The sequence below is a fragment of the Schistocerca piceifrons genome, chromosome 7, assembly GCF_021461385.2.
Source record: "Schistocerca piceifrons isolate TAMUIC-IGC-003096 chromosome 7, iqSchPice1.1, whole genome shotgun sequence".
NCBI lineage: Eukaryota > Metazoa > Arthropoda > Insecta > Orthoptera > Acrididae > Schistocerca > Schistocerca piceifrons.
Window position 1 is genome coordinate 251,178,480 of NC_060144.1, and position 23,362 is coordinate 251,201,841.

Sequence of the window (23,362 nt, forward strand, 5' to 3'; positions counted from 1 at the left end):
CAGCAGAAGACCAGTTTACAAAGTATTATATCAAACAAATACCTTTTGAAAACTACATTACGACAGCATTGAAAAACATAGGCAAAAAACAGGACAAGGGTCCCGAAATACTAGGAATCAAACACAAGTGAAGAAGTAAGGATTTTCCAGACATTCGACAGCACTATCTCCGAAAAAATAATGTTTTATTTTTTAGACGAAATGTTACAACGAATGAATAGTTAATATATATCCCAGATGAACTAATTAATAAGTACATATGGTACACACATTTAAGTAATGGCCACTTTGGACCAAAGAAATGCTTTTTAAAAATAAAACAAACATGCCATTTTCCTAATATTGAAAGACGAATTAGAACAGTATTAGTCAAATGCAAAAAATGTATGAGGGCTAAACAAGTCACTTTCCAAACCAAACCACCTATGTTTCCAATAATCCCAAAAAAATTAAAACAAATAGCTGCAACAGATTTGATGGGGCCCCTCCCACGCACGAAAAATGGATATATTTTCATACTTGTCGTTTTGAAACTTACTTCAAAATGTGTTACCTTGACACCATTAAAACAGGCAACAGGTCTTACTATAAGCAAAGCATTTAGACAAGATTTTCTCAGACAAGTAGGTCGAGTGGAACGAATAATTTCGGATAATGGCCCACAATACAAATCAATCCAATGGCAGAACATGTTAAAACAACATAAAATAAAACCCATCTACATACCTAAGTACAAACCTAGCTAAAATCCAGTAGAACGATCTATGAAGGACATAGGCACTTTATGCCGATTATATGCAGGCAAAAGACACAACACTTGGGATATATACCTTAAAGATTTTCAAGAAGTAATAAATGAAATGCCACATAGCACTACACTACTACCTCCAGTTACTATACTTAAAAACATTGAACCCCCAAACATAACCAGAGAAAATGTTATATTTCCTATTGTACCACGTAGACAGCACAAACAAGTCATAGCAACAGCACTCTCCAACATCAGAAAGGCAGCCATTAAAAGAAAAGAGAGAGGAGATAGTACAGCAATTAAAAGAACATTCTCAGTAGGCCAGAAAGTATTTGTAAAAACACACCATCTCTCCATCAAACAGAAACACAAAATACATAAGTTTTATGCTGCATACTAAGGACCGGTCATAATTAGCCAAATTGCTCATGATAATGCTGTGGAACTAATGAACCCAAAAACAGGAAAAAACTTAGGACTTCACCATGTGAGCCATATCAAAAAGTTTGATGATTAATTTTATTGCTGGTAAATAATCAGCACAATATTTCAAGTTTATGTTGCAGATAAGATCGTCAGGAGAAAGAAGAATGAAGAGAGAGGAAGGTGGGAAAAAGAAAGTAGTTTCGATAAAAACAAAAATAACACCAATAGTGGCATAGATTAAGGTGAAGGGATAAAGCGTAGATAGTCTAACAGCATGAAATACTAAAATGCTATACACCACAACACTACATAAAAATAAAAAACGAATTTGGGGATTCTTGCAGAAGTTAGGACTCGAAATATCTTAGAAATGTAACATGGAGAGGGTGCCGAAATTTGTAAAGCTTTTTAAAAAGGCATAAAACAGTATAGGTACTAGACATATGTCAGATAATTATAAGTAAAACTTTTTGTAAGAACCATAGTAAAAAACTCCAGCAAAAACCAGAAGCAATGACCCACAAGTTGCGAGAAGAGAAGTATCAAGAAAGAAAAGGATGTAATTAGCAAGACATGTTCCTACAAGGCAGAAGCGTCGCGAGAAGGGAAAGGACAGTGAGACCAACAAAGAGCACTTGTATCCCAAGTTGGCAGTAAATCTACTGCTAAAGGGAAACCTGCAGGGACAGAGAAGCAAACACCAGACTTTCGCCGCTCTTAAACGCTGGGATGCGGAGTCAGTCCGACACAGCAGAGCGAGCAAAAAACGGCCGGCGAGAAGACGGCTTAGGCAAGCCACCACTGGTAAAAAAAAATGTCTAAAAGTCATACTACTGCTATTAAATAGCAACGCTGTAGCACTAAACTGAAGAAAACTTCCACAAAGTAGAAATGACATGTCCAAACAATTTATCAAACGGTTACTAAGAGAAGAACTTCAAAGCGACTAGTTATCAATAAATATTCCAATATCCTGCCCAGAGAAGAACCAGGAATCAAGTAAGAAGCAGAGAAAAACAGGAAGAACAGAAGTTGAAGATTCACTAGATTGAGACCAAGAAAGAAGATGGCTGAAGAATAGACGACATACCTTCCCAAATCCCTATCCTATTGTAGACTAGTCGTCTGCAAAGTATTACAACGAAAAACAACCGCTTTCAGAGACATATAACGATGCCTTTCACGCATACAAAGCCAGTAAACCATGAGAGTCCGCACTCACTTCTCAATTCCATTACGGGACCTCCACAACAGAAATACACTGTTGCAAAGCCAACAAGAAACGACGAATGAAGCTGTACATCAAATACTTGCTCAAATCCATTTTTCTCAAGTACATCAACTTTGTACAAAAACATTCGTCAACCTCATGAATAAGCATTCATAGGATTGTGAAAATGTGTGAAACCATGTGGTGTAGGAATTGTGCAAAAGACACATGTGAAAAGCTAAATAAGTAAAGCACACCAGACAGCTAATAAACTAAAAAAATAACAGTCACTGACTATGGACTTAAGTAAAAATAGACTATCGATAAAAATAAATCATTTCTTCTGAAATGGACAGTGTATAAAGAACAAAAATAACTCATAATAAACACTAAAACTATATGTTACTTATTTCTCCTCATAAAAATGAAAGAATAACTATATTTTACTTACTTCCTCCTTGTAACAACAAAGAATAAAAAGTTGTCTTGTTCGATGTTTTCCCTTTTTTAACATTTGTACCATTTATTAGGACAATATCTCAATACTTATGTATGTATATGTCTTTGTCAAAGCAATTCTTGGAAATAATTCTTATTTGTTAGTGTAACAATGTTGAAATGAATGTCTAGAAACTAGAATATTTTTTTAAATAATAATCAACAATATTCACAGTACTTACTTGTACATTATATTTAGAAAATGTGTTAGGAATAGGTTTTACTTAATTACTACATTTATAAAAAAAATATTTCTAATAAAATCGATGTGAAAGACTCCTCACTTTCCATAACAAACTTCTTAAGAAATCAAACTTCACACTTAAGTAAAGAAAGAAAATAATTAAAAACTAATAGTGATAATAGCATAAAAATATTCTTCTCTTGTCAATATAAACATATTTTTGAGAATAATCTGGAAGAATATAAAAATATAAATTAGTAATACAAACTAGCATAGAACTAGAATAACGTGGCTGAACAGTAGGCAACAAAATTTATATAAAGGAATAATCTTTGACTGACTTAGACAACGATTCAATCATTGCCTAACTTCAGTGCAAAAATTAAGTTCGAAGGGTGGTGATATGTAAGGTGTCAGGCAAATCCAACACCTTCCATGAGAAACCTGACATCATAGGAAATTCGGCAGTATGTCACATAGCTCCGAATTAATCCTGACATTAAATTAACCAAAGTAATACGATCAACAACTGAGCAAATGGAATACCACGGACTAACACAAGAACGCCTAAATGCATCTCATACATTCCCACCGTGAAACACACGCAATTCCGAGGGGAGAAACGAGAAGCCGAGAGCAGAGTCGTGTAGGCTAGGAGGCCCTACAATAAGGGACGGACACCCACATTGCTGGCTGATCACCAAGAGCGGCCCCCAGCCCATGTTAAAAGATAGAGCCCTCCAGGTGAACAGTATAGATCTTACGATAACACTAAAAGGGCCACACCAGCTTCAAGTTTTAGCGTGAGACTATACGCGTCTCTGTTACGTTGCAAACATTACAAACATTGCCCCACCACGAAAAGTATAACGTTTCTCATTGGGTAGACAGAATTTTTGTAGGCGGAGCTTAAGGTTAACATTGAGACCCTGATTGGTCAGTTGAAAACACAGCCAGATACCTATTTCTTAAACCCACTTTGTAGTAAAAAAAGGTAGAGAGAGTTGCTACCGAGACGGCGTGGTGTGTGGAGCTGCGCCGCCCGCCACCCATGACGGTGACTAACCACCGACAAGGTAATGAACACACGCATAGCCGAATAAGAGCACGTAAGGCTTCACTCAGAACTGCGGAAGTCTCATCTGTTACATCCCCTTTTTGAGTAATACTAGTGTCGACCGTCAATTAAAGCTTATGCTATTCACATTTGCTATCTGAAGTTAAAATCTGAAACGCGATGATTTTTCTGTTATATAATTATTCAGAAGCCACATCAGCCACTGTAATTTACGACAAGTTAAATAAGTAATTAAAGATAATGAAGGGTCACTGTAGACCATTTGTGATAGTTTTTTCCTTTTATGAAACTTGATTTAAACCTAGATTATAGATGTGATATGGCATAGCTCATCCTTCGATCCATTACAGAACTTGGAAACCCATTCAGGGAATATTCGTTCACATTTTTGTTGAACGCAGTTGGTTTTTATCATCCTGTATTAAAATATTTCCTTTTCTCAATAGTGCAATTTATAAACAATGTTTTGTGAGTAGAATAAAAATTCCAGTGGTAAACTTAACTGCTTTTTCGACTTTATTTTACCAGCTAACTAAAAATAGGAAAGCCTTGAATCTCTTCCACTAAATTTAGTTAGTATTAAGATTCTTTTACAAGGAGTGCAGTGGAGCTGACGCTGAAATCATTAAGTATTTGATTATATCATCGCTAGTCTCACTGAATTCTTCTGAACTCTACATGTCATGTGTGGTCTGGCGTCTCCTTACCAGCAACAGGTCCCAGGTTCAAACTAGTCAGTTCCCTAAAAAACACGCTCAGAGCGTCGTTGCGCGGAAGAGGTTGGGAGAGACGACTCAGAACAAATAGACACCACGAGGAATGTTAGACAGTCGCCTTTGTCAAGATCGTTCTCCACAAAGTCCGACTCCACCGGATACCGTTTTCACCATAATTATGCAACGGCTTCGAGAACGGGAATCTTCACCGTCAGCAGGCGTGACTGTGGTGCTCCAAGGAGACGTTGCGTGACCCGGTCGGAAGAGATCGTGCTGCATAAAGTTGAAGAGAACCCGTCAATGACAACACGAGCGATTTCTTTGGCTATTAATGAGTGGAACTGTAAAACAAGTAATATGCTGGGTCACGCCTAAACAATTACTTGTAAAAATAGTCGGGTTGCCAACACATTTTGAAACATTTGTAGTACGGAAACGGTACTTTTTCGGACATGGGTTCCAATTCAAAATATCATGTACTCTCTCCCTTCTACCAGTTCTAGAAGTCTGTAACGGGAATGTCCCAACACTCATCGAACGTACAAAAAGTTCGACCGCTTGTAGTATTCAAGGCAAATTATATCACGACAGATGAGCGGATTTTCCATCGGTAACTTGCCGTCTAAATGTATACACAATTCATGGGAGAGATCAACGACTGAGAGGGAACTCGTTATTCAGGCTTTTGACAGGGGCTCACATTATTTTGTCACTGGACAGCGTATCTTACAGTGTCCCTTGGAACTAGATTACCTGTCAACATGACACAGTGAAAACGAGAACAATAAAAGCACTCATCTGGTTGATATAATTAACCAACATACAGATGAGCGCCAAAGGTCTCCTCACTTTTCGATAATTTTTTTTCTGGCGAACACGGATTACTGGAGGGATTGCGACGCACGTCCCGCAGTGATACCGGTGCTCGAATGGCGATGAGTGATGACCGCCGAGATAAGAGCGGCCGCCTTTAAAGAGCGCGGGCCGGCTGTGCGGGCGCCGGCTCCTCCCGCTTGACCCGCCGTCGCCATGGTGATCGCCCCGGTGCTCGTCGTCGCCCTGGCGTCGCTCGCCGCCGTCCAGGGGGCGGTGCCCCACCGCAGCCCAGCCGCGGCGGCTCAGCGGCACGTCGACCTGGACACGGTAGGCAGCTCTCTGGCTGGTCCATCCGCACTCACCTCTGGGCCTACCTCAACTGATCCAGCCTTTTACTGTAGCTGTTGCAGAGTCTCCGAGCGAAACTAGAGGCCGAACAGGGGACGGTCTCGGATCGCAGCCCTCTTCCATATTCCCACAAGCACATCGATGTGGACGCGGTAAGTACTAATCCGTTAGTCGGTACAAAAATCGCCGGCCGGGGTGGTTCTAGCCGCTACAGTCTGGAACCGCGCGACCGCTATAGTGCGAATCCTGCCTCGGGCATGGGTGTGTGTGATGTCCGTCGGTTAGTTAGCTTTAAGTAGTTCTAAGTTCTAGTCCCATAGTGCTCAGAGCCATTTGAACCGAAACTCCCACGATATTTGTTATTAAAATTTGCTTTGTAACTCGAGAAGAATTAGGACCACCTTTCCTCGAGAAGAGTGGGCGGACCTCAGTGGCATAATATGTATAGAACAACCGCGTGCACAGACCTCCATGCGTCTAGGCATGAGCATCTATCTCAAACGAATGCCATGTCGAGCACTCTGCATCTTGCGGTAGCTTACCAGTAATTGACGTAGCAAATGAACAGGAGTCAGTAAACAAGGAAAAAGCACCAAATTTTAGGTGTATGTGCTGATGAAAACTTGAGCTGGAAGAAGTATATTACTGGGCTTTTCAAACAGTTAGTTTTGCTCTTCGTGTTACTGCTAGTCCTGGAAATCAACGAATCAGCCTCGTAACATACACTCCTGGAAATTGAAATAAGAACACCGTGAATTCATTGTCCCAGGAAGGGGAAACTTTATTGACACATTCCTGGGGTCAGATACATCACATGATCACACTGACAGAACCACAGGCACATAGACACAGGCAACAGAGCATGCACAATGTCGGCACTAGTACAGTGTATATCCACCTTTCGCAGCAATGCAGGCTGCTATTCTCCCATGGAGACGATCGTAGAGATGCTGGATGTAGTCCTGTGGAACGGGTTGCCATGCCATTTCCACCTGGCGCCTCGGTTGGACCAGCGTTCGTGCTGGACGTGCAGACCGCGTGAGACGACGCTTCATCCAGTCCCAAACATGCTCAATGGGGGACAGATCCGGAGATCTTGCTGGCCAGGGTAGTTGACTTACACCTTCTAGAGCACGTTGGGTGGCACGGGATACATGCGGACGTGCATTGTCCTGTTGGAACAGCAAGTTCCCTTGCCGGTCTAGGAATGGTAGAACGATGTGTTCGATGACGGTTTGGATGTACCGTGCACTATTCAGTGTCCTGATTGTGGCGCTCACCTGCACGGCGCCAAACGCGCATACGACCATCATTGGCACCAAGGCAGAAGCGACTCTCATCGCTGAAGACGACACGTCTCCATTCGTCCCTCCATTCACGCCTGTCGCGACACCACTGGAGGCGGGCTGCACGATGTTGGGGCGTGAGCGGAAGACGGCCTAACGGTGTGCGGGACCGTAGCCCATCTTCATGGAGACGGTTGCGAATGGTCCTCGCCGATACCCCAAGAGCAACAGTGTCCCTAATTTGCTGGGAAGTGGCAGTGCGGTCCCCTACGGCACTGCGTAGGATCTTACGGTCTTGGCGTGCATCCGTGCGTCGCTGCAGTCCGGTCCCAGGTCGACGGGCACGTGCACCTTCCGCCGACCACTGGCGACAACATCGATGTACTGTGGAGACCTCACGCCCCACGTGTTGAGCAATTCGGCGGTACGTCCACCCGGCCTCCCGCATGCCCACTATACGCCCTCGCTCAAAGTCCGTCAACTGCACATACGGTTCACGTCCACGCTGTCGCGGCATGCTACCAGTGTTAAAGACTGCGATGGAGCTCCGTATGCCACGGCAAACTGGCTGACACTGACGGCGGCGGTGCACAAATGCTGCGCAGCTAGCGCCATTCGACGGCCAACACCGCGGTTCCTGGTGTGTCCGCTGTGCCGTGCGTGTGATCATTGCTTGTACAGCCCTCTCGCAGTGTCCGGAGCAAGTATGGTGGGTCTGACACACCGGTGTCAATGTGTTCTTTTTTCCATTTCCAGGAGTGTATTTCGATATTTCCGCTCACTAGAGAAACGTCCAGTGGCATCCACGCCAGATTTAGTGGTAAGATGGTCCACTGGATAACTCGTCGAAAACTGAACACAGATGAAGCATGTAAACCGGAAGAAGGTGTACTAAACTGTGAAAAAGAAAGAAAAATTGAAACAGTGAACTGTCTAGTCTCAAGAGGTGCAACATCGAGCAAATGTTAATAGCTACGGCGGCGTGGTTATGCGATCACGGTGTGGAATAGGAGCAGGTAGATCCCCGCTCAAATCTCCCTCATGCTCCTCATTTTTTACTCCTCATAATTATGAACCAACTCGTTGGTTGTAGGGCATTGCCACCGCAAGGAAGTTGTATTCAAATTTGTATTCGTGTCGTGGTGTAGCGTCCGTTTGCAACAGCGAGGTGTAAGGAAGGGACCGCCAGACGTAATTAGCTCCTATTTGTTCCACGCAAGTACCTCATGTTATGCCTCTTCCGTTCCGTTCCGTTTGAAGTAATGATTCTTGACATCCTTTTTTTGTAACATAGTTCAAATCCGATTATTTGTCGTCTCCGTTTCTTTGAGAAGTCTATGCGGCATCTCGCTTTCTGTCACTATTCATCACATTTACTTGCGACGGTAATATATTCGTACCTCATGGCTCGCAATATATAACCAATATATAATATGATAACTGCCAAGATTACAGAAGGAGAAGAGACACATCAATGACTGGTTGGAAAATTCAAAAATTCGTGAAAAAGGAAGAACGGAGCAGGAGGAAGATTTGAATACGGATGGTCTGCTTTGTAGGCTAAAACCGTTATCATACAACCACAACGCTATGAATCTCACATTCCGATCAATGTTTCACATCTTGAGCTTAGACCGTTCATTGCTTCTGTTTTGCTTCTTCTTTCAGAGTTCTGTACACCTTCTTCCTGTTTTGACGCTGGATCTGTGTCCAGTTTTAGACGGGCTATCCAATATGCCATTTTACCACTAAATCTGAGGGCCTGCGATGGGGAGTTTCCCTTGCCACTAACTTTTATGGCATAATTTTCTGGAGTGACGCACCACTTAGAAACAAAGTACTTACTGCACAAAAGCGCAGTAACAACAATTATTATTGATCGCTTTCACAGTAACATGAAATGGCTGAAAGGTAGCAAAATGTGCATTAAATCAATATTAAACTCATTTCTTCTGGAAAACTCTTTCTATCCCATAGACGAATTTGTATACAGAAAACGGTAATCTATAAAAATTAAAAAGTGGAGTAGTTGCATGTGTAGGCCTGAAAAATAAATTTTTTATTATTTATCCTGTAAACTGACTCGTTCCGGATCATTTTCCTAAAAAAGTCTTCAAAAGATGTATAGAACGTGTAACTAACATAAACAGCCGCCAAAATATGATGCTCAGATCAACAAGTAGAGTGGACATCGTGGCCAAAATCATCAAACGCTGGCAAAGCAATCGAGACAGAGCAAGATAAATTAGATGATCTGTTATATGACTTCTTCCAGATCAATCCACGGGAAAACTTTATTGACTCGTACGGTGATGTGCTATCCGGTATATTTCAATCCCACCAGCATTCATAATAGATCTGCTTCGTAAAATTAAAAACGATCTAGGTCTTCGATAATAAAGTATATATATCCCCATTTTGTACCAGTGTAGCATGTTATATGTAGAAAAGCTCATTAGACAGACTTCAAGAATTGCAAGGAACATTACAACATGCATGAAACATCCATGCAAATAACTTGTAGTCAAAATGAAATACCACACTAGCCTTAACGTGGTGTAGGTTCACATAGTAAAAAAAATTCCATGCAATTAAGACTTTTAGAAAATTTTATAAGCAGATGTTGAGGTTTCAATTGAACAAGGCATCGTATTTGGAACTCAATTGATCTGCATCTCACTGGCAACCTCGCTCTGACAGAGACAAACAACATCTAGGCACGAGGGCAGAGAAATAAATTTACATGTTGACCCTTAGTACTGTTGTAACATCTTCCATTTAATAGTAATGATTTATTTACATCACTTACAATCGTTGTGAGCCACAATTACAATTAAAAAGACGTTGTCTCACATCTTGTTTTGGTTGTAGGGCATCGCCACCCCAAGGAGTTTCGTCAGGTGGCGAAACAAAACACGAAATGTAACGTAAAACGTGAACTATCCGTCTGAAGATGAAGCTATCGGTTCGAAACCGGTAACGGCGATATTTAAATAAATAAATAGCATTGTAAAAAGTGGCTGGTTGCTGTAATCTGTGTAAGAGACAACATATATTTTACACACAGTCACGGGCTCAATAAGACAGTTTTTGACAAAACAGAAATAAATTTAGCTACGTTAAAGACCGAGGCGAGTAACGCGAGAAGAACTCAGCTTCAACTGCGACCACTACGCCACGATCACCTCATACTCTGCTTGAAGTCCAGGCAGTGGACACATATAAGAGCACGGACAGCGGCCCTTGAATGAGATAATTTGTTCGGTAATATGGTACCGTCTCCTCGGATGAAAACATGAAAACATAATTACCCAAAACGGAAAAAAGACCTAGGAGACTAGAAGAACGTTACAAGTAAGGAAGAAAAAGGATAGTAAGATGGATGATCAATAACTGGGAGTCATACGCTATGATTTGAGGGGAACGCCCATACAGGCACACGAGTGAGGAAAGTACAGCAGACTGGTTGGTGAGTATTGGTGAGTAACTTGGGTTAGGTCGTGAACGTAAGGAACTAGGAAGAAAAGAGCGTTGCAGCTAGGTACTACTCACATGGTGGGTTTGTCTAATTAATCAGGTGACAAATATTGTCAGTGCAGACACCAACCCTATTCCGGCAACAGATGCCATCGTGTAACGATAGTGGGAAATGGGTTGAGGTCATCGCAGAAGGTGGAGCATCTTGGCTAAACAAAGAAAATACAGGCGTCACTTCACTAGATTAAGACCGTAAGTGATTATAAAGTTCTGCGATTTTGTAAACAATAAAGGACAAAGGTCACTTGACGAATTTCCCTTGTAGTGAACCCCGTTTTAAATAAATTTAGGAAAATAAAATGTCGAGAAACAAAAACTGCCTCTTTATTCTACTTCTAATATTTTCTTTTATTCAGTCACATAAAAGTTTTATGCGCTATCTGATATCGGTTAGTATTCTGACAAAACATTAACAGGTACCATCCTGATGCCGTTTCAGATGTTCTGATACGACCAACGGTGGCCACTCCCGTTTTCCAGTACAAATTTTTTTGTGCTTGGGACACAAGAGTGGAATTAAGCAAACTTATTCAGTTCTGGTATGGGTAGAGATCCTACAATACGAAAATCAGCTCTGAGTTACTCTCAATAATAAACCGTGTGAATACACAACTGTTGTAGAACGGCACAAAAACTACGAGGACAGCGACTGTTGGGTTACGGTCCACACTCGAATAGCACAAGCAGGAACAGATTACGTGAGCTCCTTACCATCAGTACACCAGTCAAGTTCCCTATGGCTACAGATAGCAGAAAACCACCTTTAGACTTTAGATTGATGCAGGCAGGCGATATATGTAATAGTCGCAACAGGAGAGCTGCAAGGAAAACACGCTTTTTTGTTTCGCATAGCAGCTAAGTTTTTCAGAAAGGCAACAAATATAAATATAGTATCAAAAATTTGAAACAAGCACTTTTGCAGATATCAGCACATAAACAATACACGCTTTAGAGCTGATGGTTATGAGTGGCTAATGATCCTACCTATATGATGGTCGTCTTTCTCAAAAACTTAGCTGCTTTGCCAAACAAAATAGCGTGTTTTCATTACAGCTTTCCTGTCACAGATATTCATGAATGATGGACGTAATAGGAATAGGGAGAGATTCACCTTACATAACTGGTAGAATGGCCGAAGAAATATTAGGATATTTTATATCCTTCATGAACTTTGTGTTATGACCTTCAACGTCAACCATACAAAAATAACAAGGATTTTGCAGCTCCCTCCAAACCACAGGAATTGCAAGATGCATTCATTTTCTCTTCCCACTTTTCCACAGTCTCAGTGTCTCAACACATGTATGGCATATCTTGTGCGGTGCCCAGCTTTTGTCTTGATCTCCAAGCCTTACACCAAAGTGGCTGGAAGACGTTTTTCACGAAACTGATAATTTCCTATCTTCTCTTAGCAATTGCCACAAACAAAACAGAATACGTTCTGGTTCTCTGAACACTTGTGGAAACTCATTTCTAAGAAACAGCAAAACTACTTTTAACAGCACAAATATAACCTCACAACACTATAGCATGATAATAATGAACTAAAATGTTCTTCATGACCCTAGATGTGGGTGACAAATATGGATAACTGCTCTATCTTACGAAACAAAATTCCCTTCACTTGCAGTAAAACTTCTCATTAGAACTAAGGTAGAAATGAAAAATGAGCTTACTTCGTTTGTGAAAAAGTTATACGCGATGGAAAGAAACTAATCAGCTGCCTGAAATCACCTTAAGAAAGTGTTTCAGAGTAGTGAAAATTACGTAAACGTCAAAAAGAATGTTGGATAGTAAAACCAACGTGTTGTCATGTAGCACTGACAGACGTCTAGGAGGATTAGTTTATCTCTTCAGAGAATAAATGGGATAAAATTTATAAAAAATAAATTGTCATTGTCGAATTTAATGTATTACAGGATAAGTGTGAGTGATCAATTACCCAAGAAAATAATTACGAACAATATGAAAAGTCACCTAAACTGTGTGTAAAATGCTGAACGAAAACGTGCTGTACATGGAATTGGGGAACGTACTCATAGGTATTGATAAAAAAGTGGTGAAACATCTAGAAGTATGTATATTAAATCAGTCATTGGCAATTTACAGCTAGACCTCTGAAAGAAAATTTTTGAAAAAGTTATTCGGTAGGTCTCGCTTGGTTCTCATCCTGAGATGACGAGAATAATAAATAAATTGGAAACGTGGAAATTCTTACATAGTGATACTTCTAACACACCTATTTTAGCAATAATAATCACATCACCAACCAAGTGAACGTTTCCAGGGAGATCATAATAATGTGTTAGGAAACTCCTTTATAAAAAGTTTGGTAAGGACAAATGTCACAAGTGCAGGGGACAATATTTTTTTATAAGTTTATTGAAGCTTTTTACGGGATATAACTCATCGTTATGTAAAATTTTGGGATTTTGTGAAACTAATGGCGCACCTGACAAATGGTTAACATAGCATTTAATGAAAAATTTGTGAAACTGTATTACGTATTTATACAGTTGTAGGTGAAGACAATTTTCTCCTACGGTGAAGTAACAGAGTTCGACAACAATCAATAATTGGTGTATGACTAAGTCTCATGCAGTTAAATGACCTTCCATTTAATACACAGTGAATAGAATTGGTTGTTTTAGCAGATGTGAATATAATCAGTCCCTATAGATATACAGCAAAATAAGAAATTGCGAAAAAAGTCTATAAAATTATTCACTGGAGTTCTGCAGCTGCTCAATGTCTGAAGTTTTTTTATGTTAAGCATAGACAGTTCTGCAAATCAAAGGACAAAACACCAATTATTAATGTTATGCATGAGGAAGAACTTCTGCGTGCGTACACTTTTGTGCTATGTGTCTGTGTTGTTCTAAAATGTGATTAACGAGTTTCACCTTGTAGCAAAACACCTATAGCTGTGTTAGAAAAGAAGGCAAACCCAATCTTCATTAAAACTAGCAATAGTCTGTAGAGGTATGAACAGTTTACATTCAAAATCTTTTGCCTCAAACCTGCTATATGAAATGCCCAACAGATAGAACTATATTCTGAAGTTATCTAAAGATGTTTCTTCTTGGATGCTACGCCTATGCGACAAAAGTACTTCAGTTTTTAAATTTGTAGCTTCTGTAGTATAAAGGAATTGAAAAATATTTGTTTCAGTTGTGTACTGGGTTACATGAATCTAAGAACTAATTTAGTATCACATTTACTGATGTGGTTCCTGTCACTATCACATATATCGTCTAACTTACTCACAGAAAAAGTACTTGTTTAGCTTAGTTGCCCTGTGTTGCAGTTTCTGCAGAAACTCAGGACAAGCCTGGAGCATAAAGAGGGGGCGGCCTCAGACCGCAGCCCTCATCCAGAGGTCCTTGAACGCCATCCGGACATCGACCTAGAGACGGTAAGAGCTGACGTTCAGACACCATCCTTGACGCGTTCTGTGTCGGAATTAAGACTTGAGTAGCACTAAAAAGCTGCAATGTGTAATAGTTATGACAAAGTTAATTCACAGAATGTGCCAGATCGGGTCTCAGGCGCCGGCACATTCTATCCTAACACATTTCGCAGATTGGCTCGCACTTTCAACAGTGGTTATTTTACGCGTCATACTATGTAAAAATTTATAAATTTTTATTTGTGGGACATCCACAGCTTTTTTGAAACATGTTCATTGTAAACAAAGCCGCCACAGTTGTAAAATATTTTTATTGACCCAACTCTCGTTCGACAGAAGTTTGCTACAAGTTACCACGGTTTCGGAACCTTAGCCCCACCATCAGGTGTATCTGAAATCTAGTGCTAGTAGGTGGCCATTTCCATTCCCGAACACCGAGCGAGGTGGCGCAGTGGCTAGCACACTGGACTCGCATTCGGGAGGACGATGGTTCAATCCCACGTCCGGCCATCCTCATTTAGGTTTTCCGTGATTTCCCTCAATCGCTCCAGGCAAATGCCGGGATGGTTCTTTTGAAAGGGCACGGTCGACTCCCTTCCCCGTCCTTTCCTAGTCCGATGAGACCGATGACCCAGCTGTCTGGTCTCCTCCCACAAATAACCCAACCCAATCCCATTCCCGAACAAGTATTAGGCAAACATTTACCGTAGGTGGACCGTCAAATAACGTTCCAGAATGTGGCTAAGTGTGGCTCCAAAGATTCCTAACTTTGAAACGCGGCCTAGGAACATGTCTTTTGTCCCAAGATTGTCGTCGGAATACAAGGCTTTCGGGCGTATCTGAGAGAACAGACAGCACCCATGTAACTATTTAGATACGCCGCGATGTGTATTCGACTATTGGGTGCATACGGCAATTTCAGTGTGGGTGCATACCATCGTTTATCCCCTCGCAGGAATACAGCGAGGCTGCAAGCGACGGCGAAAATGAACGGGATCTCAACATCAGTAGTGAGCAGCACTTGGGAATATGGGTCGGATGCGAAGCACCTGGATGGCTGAGGCGGTTGAGCCAACCGTTCTAGAGAAGTGGAGCGTACGTCTTCGAGTCTTGGTCAGGCATAAATTTCCTAGAGCAGCTGTTGAATTATTTCAACGCCCAAAGCAGCTGCGTCGTACGAACTTATGTATTTCGATCCTGTCTCGTGCTTGGTTTCACGCCAGTGTTAGTTCCACGTTAACAGCGATATACAGCAGTATGAATGTACTTACTGATGCAGAGTTGGTCGATATAAATCCCGTGCAAGAGTTCACTGAATGCAACGGGAGAGTGGCACGAAGACCTATGCTGAAATGTTCCCTCACCTACAGCCAGCACATCGCAGTACTTTTGTATCTGAGGTTCTTGCATTTCTCTGTGTTTTGTGTTTGGGGATGCATACTGCATTGTTGTGAAGGTATTTTCACAGAAACTGGGATGATCGCCGTAACAACCGAATACATGTTAATTATGTCATTACTTTGTAATGCGCCGCCGGAGAACGCGGGTCCCTTGTACCCAAATAGTCAGAAGGTATTCCTGTACAACCTCTGAAGGTTTGTCGGCATAGTTCTGGTTCATCCTGTATGTCCCTCCGTGTGCACTGTGAGCAGCAAATAACTCTCTACTAATGTCTCTATTAATTCACACTGAATGCTATACCTTTCGGAAGTACGTTATGCTGGCTGGAACTTGTTGAACGTTACTACCAAGTTATCGACCAATGCCTTACTGTTGGCACTCCAGAGCTTTGCATTTGAATTGTTCGACAGAAAGAAGGACCACCGCACTGTCACGATGGATGTCCGCGCATTACTTTTTATAGATCAATGGTAGTCAAACTTCCTTGCTCAGGACCCAAGTATAACATTGTGGGGACACACCTCGGTCTGCATACGTACAAATCTTATTATCTGTCGGTAACCTACGTAAATTTGTACGTTATGAGCCCCCAATAGACTAAGTATAGTAGGAGCTTGATAAGTTGCCCGCCAGTCCGCAAGTAATGATCGTTAAAAGTCGGCACCATTCGGGACATTCAGACTCGATCGTTCTCTGTTTCTGATTGGAGCCATCCTCAACGAAACCAAATATGTGAGATTGCAATTGCCTAACGAACTATTGTTGTGTTGTCTGTGTGAGCGAATGATTGTGTTATAACAGTAAATGTACTCATATTGAAATGAATTATGCAATATGAGACACGATCACAAATGTTTACTAAATGTTACAAATGTCGTTTATCTTCTGCTCACTGCCTTGCACTGCAAACTACCTTAATTTAATTTCATATTCCTGCTACAATTTGATTAATTTTTCTCATTTTGAGAGAGCTGAAGGGCGATCAGTTTGTCAAACATTCAATAGCCAAGATCGCATAAAATATGAGGAATATGTTAAAATATTACTGTCTCTGTAAGTCTTCTTCTTTGTTACTGAGCAGGAAAACTACTCTCTTAAGAAGGCATTAACTTTAGTTGACGTTCATGGAGTCTACTGTTAGTGGCTAGTAGTATATTATTACGAAACAGGGCCGAGAACCACAGGCCGCAGAAACACTTTATCCGGGCCGCAAGCGGCCCACTGGCCGCATTTAACGACCACTGTTGTAGATGCTTACTTTCTCCACGATAACGCCGCATTGCCTCTAAAACTTTAGTGCCACAGGCTTGCCACCATCTCCGTACTTGGTTCGGAGCAGAGCTTTTGCGATTCAAAGACAGGTGACAGCAGTTTATATCCATTTGAGTGATTGTGCGAGTGTGAATTCGTGTGGCTATAAACAGCAGAATTTAACATTTAGGTGTCTTCCGAGACCGACCCGTCTCACTTGAAGTGTACTACTAGGTAAGAATGGTGCTCACCACGAAAAATGTCTAAGAACGAACTACAAATGTAAAAGAGAAAATAATCTTACATTCAAGTAATTTTTTAGAGTGACTACTATTTTCTTAATAAAATCTTCAGAGCTGCCGGTAATACCATTTCTCATATTCATAGCTCAATGTTTCAAGTACAACACTTGTAATTTCCCTTAGAGCCGTCGCTCTTCATATGGCTGGAAAGATAGGCACGAAGAGACCCTTCCACTCCAAAAATCGCATGGTCACCGATACGGTTGAAACCTTTAGTGTTGCACCTTTGATTATCACACTTGCCTAAGATGTTTGTAAATGGCTGTTACTTTCTTGAAGTCACATGGCCTAATCGCTCGGAGGAAAGAAGCAGGGCAGGATATTGAAGGCTGGTTCTCTGTTCCTAGTCCTCTACAACTTGTTACTAATGTCCTTCAAATTATCTTCAGATCCGAGAAAAAGTAGCAAGTATGTGATATAGCATTAGCCAGTGGGCCGTTACTGGATTCAGCTGTTAGTGTAAAAACCATCGGTAACGGCGAAAGACAGTGATTCAGCAGTAAAGTGTAAACTAAATTCGTCCAAACAATAATCGAGGAGTTCCTCGAAGTTCATAAAATAACTGCTGCACTGTGGTAAAAGGAAGAAAGCCAGGCACTTCGTAACTGCCGATTTTGCATAGATTGTTACAGGAAGAGCTCTCTCTCTATCTCTCTCTCTCTCTCTCTCTCTCTCTCTCTCTCTCTATCCCTCACCTTTAATATCGACCGAATTAATCTACCTGTCACGTTGCACTCTCTTTCGGCGTTTTCCTCTTTTTTTTCGTGACACTTCCGGCCTCAATGGCTGTCTTGGCACCATTGTTCTATGTTTTATATTAATCAGACATTTCTTCTTGTGGCGGATGATGAAAATGCATCCTGTAACTAAATAGCCAGGATTCAAACGCCTTGACTTATAACTTTTTGTTGCTCTTGTGAAACAGACCAAGATTTTCTGATATCTTCAAATCAGTTTTGCTCGTATATGGCGTGACATGCAGGACTTACCGTGCAGTGCCTTGACAACGGTTGCTGAGGCTCACTGATTTACAGCAAGACCTTCCAGAATATAGCTTACAAATCATCGGTGATGTTCACCCGTAGGGTGTGAGAAAATAATGAAAGACATCAGTTCTAAGATTTGTTACCCGACGTGACAAAGGGAAATACGAAGTTATTATGCATATTGTAGTTCTCGTGGTTTATATAAACCTCTCAAGTTCATAAGCAGAACATTAGTGGGTGGATTACTACCCACAAAAAGCTTCAACGCAGCAGAAGTACAAGAATATTAAAATTTTTATAATTTCTTAGGATCGATCGAAAGTGAAAAGAAAGGATAGGAACAGAAAAGTAGTCCACTGAAGCTTTAGTTAACTCTGTGGCAAACCGCGTTTGAGTTGATTCATAATGCCGCACAAGCAAAAGTCGATACCATTTTATTGTTCCTGTCGCTGCTATATGTTTCCCCGAGACATTATTACTCTGTCCTGAAGGAAATTTCTGCACTAACAAGAGGTACATTTTTAGAGCTCGCAATTCCACATAATAGAAATGTGCAAATATCACCATTGAGTCTGCTACGCGATGCAGAATCTGTTGCAGTTTATTGTGAAAAACAAGACAACAGAACACTACTGGTGACACCGCCAAGGTCATTCAGTTGCTCCGCCACATTGCTGACCAACAAGGAGTCAGATAATTGACGATAATGCAGCCGTTCGTTCCGTTCATAAAACAAGGCCACGTAAAATGGCAGTATTCAGCAACATTCATTACTGTACAACGTCGCCACATCTAGTCAGACTCCACAGTCAACAGAAGCCCCTTCTGCAGTAGAAGCCACACGCAGGAACCAACAGTTGCCGGCCTGACGAAGTGCAAACGTGTTGTCGATAAATTCAGTCAGGTAAATTTGATCTACCAAAGTTGGAGTGTCACAGGAGGAAAAAGTAGTGACAACACACCATTGAATCAATGCATCTCGCACCAGCATTAGCGAAGGTGATCGTCGCAACTGTTTTTAGCACTGTAGATAAGTACGGAACGGTTCAACATGGAAACAACCAACAGGTATTATGATTACGTAGCAGTAATAGTAGTAGTAGTAGTAGTAATGTATCATTTTTATAATATTGTCGGTCATGTTATGGTATTACAGTTAAAGGAGGGAGGAGGAGGAGGAGATTAGTGTTTAACGTCCCGTCGACAACGAGGTCATTAGAGACGGAGCGCAAGCTCGGGTAAGGGAAGGATGAGGAAGGAAATCGGCCGTGCCCTTTCAAAGGAACCATCCCGGCATTTGCCTGAAGTGATTTAGGGAAATCACGGAAAACCTAAATCAGGATGGCCGGAGACGGTATTGAACCGTCGTCCTACAGTTAAAGAAAAAACGATGTAATGAGTATATACAGGAATTTATATACTTACAGGATTTACGTACTTAGAGATCTAGTTTGATAACGATAGGATAGGTAATCGGTCGCAGTCGGTCGTGTCCTTACAGCAAAAAGTATTCTGCACTTCTCCGAAGTAATTTATGGAAATTACGGAAAACCTAAATCACGGCTAATAGATGCAGATCAGTGCTTCTGTCCTCCAGCACACAAGGCCAGTGGAATCTCTTTCGATTCAACCGTACTGTACAATATTGATCTGCCAAGAAGTTATTTATTTATGTAATAAGCTAGTGCCACACGATTCGTTCATTTCTTAATCTCTATCTCTGAACAAACAACACACACATTACTTCATAATGTAAAATATAGTCCCTCTCAACTGATATAGCGACTATGGCGACGATTTTTGGTATCCATTTTAAGTATTGCAACTCTCCAATTGCTTAGCTGCAAAATTGGGTCACCATCTATCCATAATGAATGAGATGTTGAGCTCAGAAAAAGGATAAAATATTGCCATTATCCATTACAAAGCTTTGGACTATGGTTTCTCAGAAAATAAAAGAAACCATTTGCAGAGCGGAAATGTTGTAAAAAGACAGGTGTTTTATTATTATTTCGCGTCACATTTCCTTAATAACCTTCTTGGTCAATTTGTGGTACAATTTTGTTCCATTGGCGAAAATCTTGCTTATAGTCTTATGTTTATTTTTTCTTGCTAAATGTAAGCTTAATGTAGGGCTTGTTACGTTGTCATGGACAGAGTTGTTTGAGCTGTATTTGGTTTAATTTACTGATCGACTGAGCGTAGACTGCCTTAACGATGCCTACCGAGTGTTAGTGTTATTTTTACATACCGTGCGATGTCGTCGAGACGCAAATAAAAGTGGTGAAATGTTGTCACTCAACAGCAAGTATCGAAGATGTGATCGTGGTACACAGTCAGCTCCAGAAAAACTACAGGAAAAACGCAGCGTCGCGACAAGATTACTGATGTCTGCTGTCGCAGTTCATTGGCTTCTGATACAAACTGTGCCACTCACAGGCTTGTTCATGGTGCACTTAACATTGAACCAATAATTCTCCCAGGAACTATACGTATGGATTATCATGACCATCGCCCACAAAATATTATTCTGTATTAATTTACGAAGCGTCATGAGCCTCATGACATAGTCAGTTACTATTGTAGTGGCCAATTTTTCCGAATTAGATACAGACTGACTTTCAAGGTGGTACTGAAGTCTCCAGAGACACAATGGTACACTCCAAAGTAGCTCTTTTAAAAGAACTTTGAGATACAGTACAATACACATAGCAAACAGAATCTCTCGAGTGTAAATGATAAGATGGAGAGTTCATTCACGTTATCATATAGCTTCACCGCAACACACCCAACCTGATTCGCAGATAACATTGTTTGTGGTTGCTTGTGCAGATTTAACGTTGATGACTGACAAGATAAAGTCAAGATCGTATCTTTGAGTTAAGTATCACATATGAAACTGAGTCAACCCGTAGGCGTAACTGATATGGTCAAGGTACATAGTCGACCAACTTCATTATCTTATATTGAAAGGCGCCTCGAAAAAAGCATAATCTGCATGAGAAACGATTATTGTGGTATAAATACAAATAAAAACTGTTCACGTATTAACACAACTATCATGGTTTCAGCAACACTGTATCCCCGACTGTAATGAACCAGTTTCCATAAGTCTCCTTACTTAGTGCGTCGCATTCGGGAGAACGGCGGTTCAATTCCGACCAACCTGATTTAGGTTTTCGGTGATTTCCCTAAATCCCTTCAGGAAAATGCCGGGCACGGCCGACGTCCTCCCCATCCTTCCTTAATCCGATGAGACCGATGACCTCGCATTTTGGTCTCCCCCCCCCCCCTCCCCCCCCAAATCAACCCCGACTCAGTGCATCCCGACGTATTCCCTGGTGTCTACAACATTAATTATAGGAAAGCTATATGCACAAGTTTCAAGTGGAAATAAGTCTTCCATTAGATCGTCGTTACCTAGGTCGATATGTAGTCACGGAAAATCTAAAAAAAAAGTCCTTATCTTCCGCCAGTTCGTCTGGCTGTACGCACAGTACGTGTGGACCGCCATGGCTCATACACACTTGTTACACTTTCCGTCAACTTAGGCTTAACACCACTTTCAGGAGACAATCTTCGACTAAAGGTCTTCATTGTAAGTCCTCTGAAAACAAAGATGTTAGTCTGAAATTATCGTTTACAAACATATTTTAGTATCAAATCTTTAACAGCTGTAGGCGCCTCCGGAAGAACAGTGGATGAAATAGCTGCAGTTTTGTCACGTTTACGCTTTATGTCACACCGTGGAGGAGTGCAGCATATTTCAACCTACAGTGATTAGTATCAGTAACTCTTTTTGCACGTTGTATCTTCTAAAGACAAGATGGGGATAGCACAATGAAGTGAGAACGTGTCTTGCACTATCATAAACTTACGATAATTCAGTGGATATAGGAATACAAGTAGAAATACAGCCTTTAACGGTTTTTGTGTATTGTTGTGATTACCTACTTCCGCACAAAAGGCGGGACCTATAATGTGAATTTTCTCCCAGTGCCATTTTGTTGTAAACGATCCACTATGTATCAGAGAGTTTTAGGAAAAATCTAAAATATACTCAAGATTTATCTTGTGGTGCCAGAAGAATTCAGTCGTTTTATAAACTATCAATTTGAGGTTTCAGGTAGAGTACGCAATATTCTGTTAGTTGCCACTATTTTCAAATATGTGTCCCGTGCCACATAGGTGAGCTGCTGATCTTCATTTGTCACATTAGTTCAGCCTGAGTGCTGGCATGTCATTATATCTCAAGTCTTAATGCTATAGTTCTTCAAATTCAACGTATTTATTTTATAAATACAATGTCTGTCTACATTGTAATTGTAAATTGTCTTTACTTTTCAACATTTTTATTGCATTGTGTTTGAGCGGAGAACTATTCCGAGGAATTTGAGTTCTGAAGACGGAGGTAAATCTCCGAAACACGTGGCGAACGCTTCTGACATACACGTATGCACACTGACGAAAAAAGGCGCAACATCAAGGAGTTGTGCGGCGTAAACGAAAGTTTATAGGCGTATTTCTACATCTGAAAGGTGATGTCTATTCAGATTTCACACCAGTCGCGCTAGTAAAGCCTTTAAGAGGATGCAAATCAGATTTGCCTTAAATCCGAGCGGTAAAGGTCAAGAGCGTTAGTTACCTTTGAGATTGGACGTTGTGAGTTGACGTTAGTTAAGATTGCCTTTGAGGTGACAAAGATGCCATTGTCAGCACCTCACAGTGTTTGAACGAGGTCGTGTAATAGAGCTACGATAATCTGGATATTCCTTCTGCGTTGCTGCAGAAAGACTTGGCAGGAATATAGCCACTGTACATGACTGCTGGTAACGGTGGTCATGAGACTGTTCGGTCCCTACACGACCGAGCTCCGGACTACCACGTGTAATTACCGAGAGGGAAGACCGTCACGTTCGGCATATGGTACTGGCGGGTCGTACTGCATCTGGAGTAGCAATTTCAGCAGCAAATGGCACCAGAGTGACACAACGAATGACAGCTCCGAGCCATACGCACTGGTGCGTGTATTCCACTGGCCCGAGATTACTGTCATTTGCGACTTCATATGTGTCAAGCGAGAGCTCACTGGAGGGCATGGTTTGGTCTCTTGTGTTTTCTAATGAAAGCTGGTTCTGCCTCGGTGCCAATGGTGGCCGTGTT

The 23,362-nt window shown here is 41.3% G+C and overlaps 1 protein-coding gene across 1 annotated transcript in view; it reads left to right on the forward strand.

The window, feature by feature from the left end:
- Positions 1–5,892: 5,892 nt before the first annotated feature.
- Positions 5,893–23,362, forward strand: part of LOC124805603 (lipase 3-like) — a 71,532-nt gene continuing 54,062 nt past the window's right edge. The window contains exons 1-2 of the mRNA XM_047266170.1: positions 5,893–6,006; positions 14,158–14,265. Coding sequence (XP_047122126.1) covers positions 5,893–6,006; positions 14,158–14,265 — 222 coding nt within the window. The remainder of the gene's footprint in view (positions 6,007–14,157; positions 14,266–23,362) is intronic.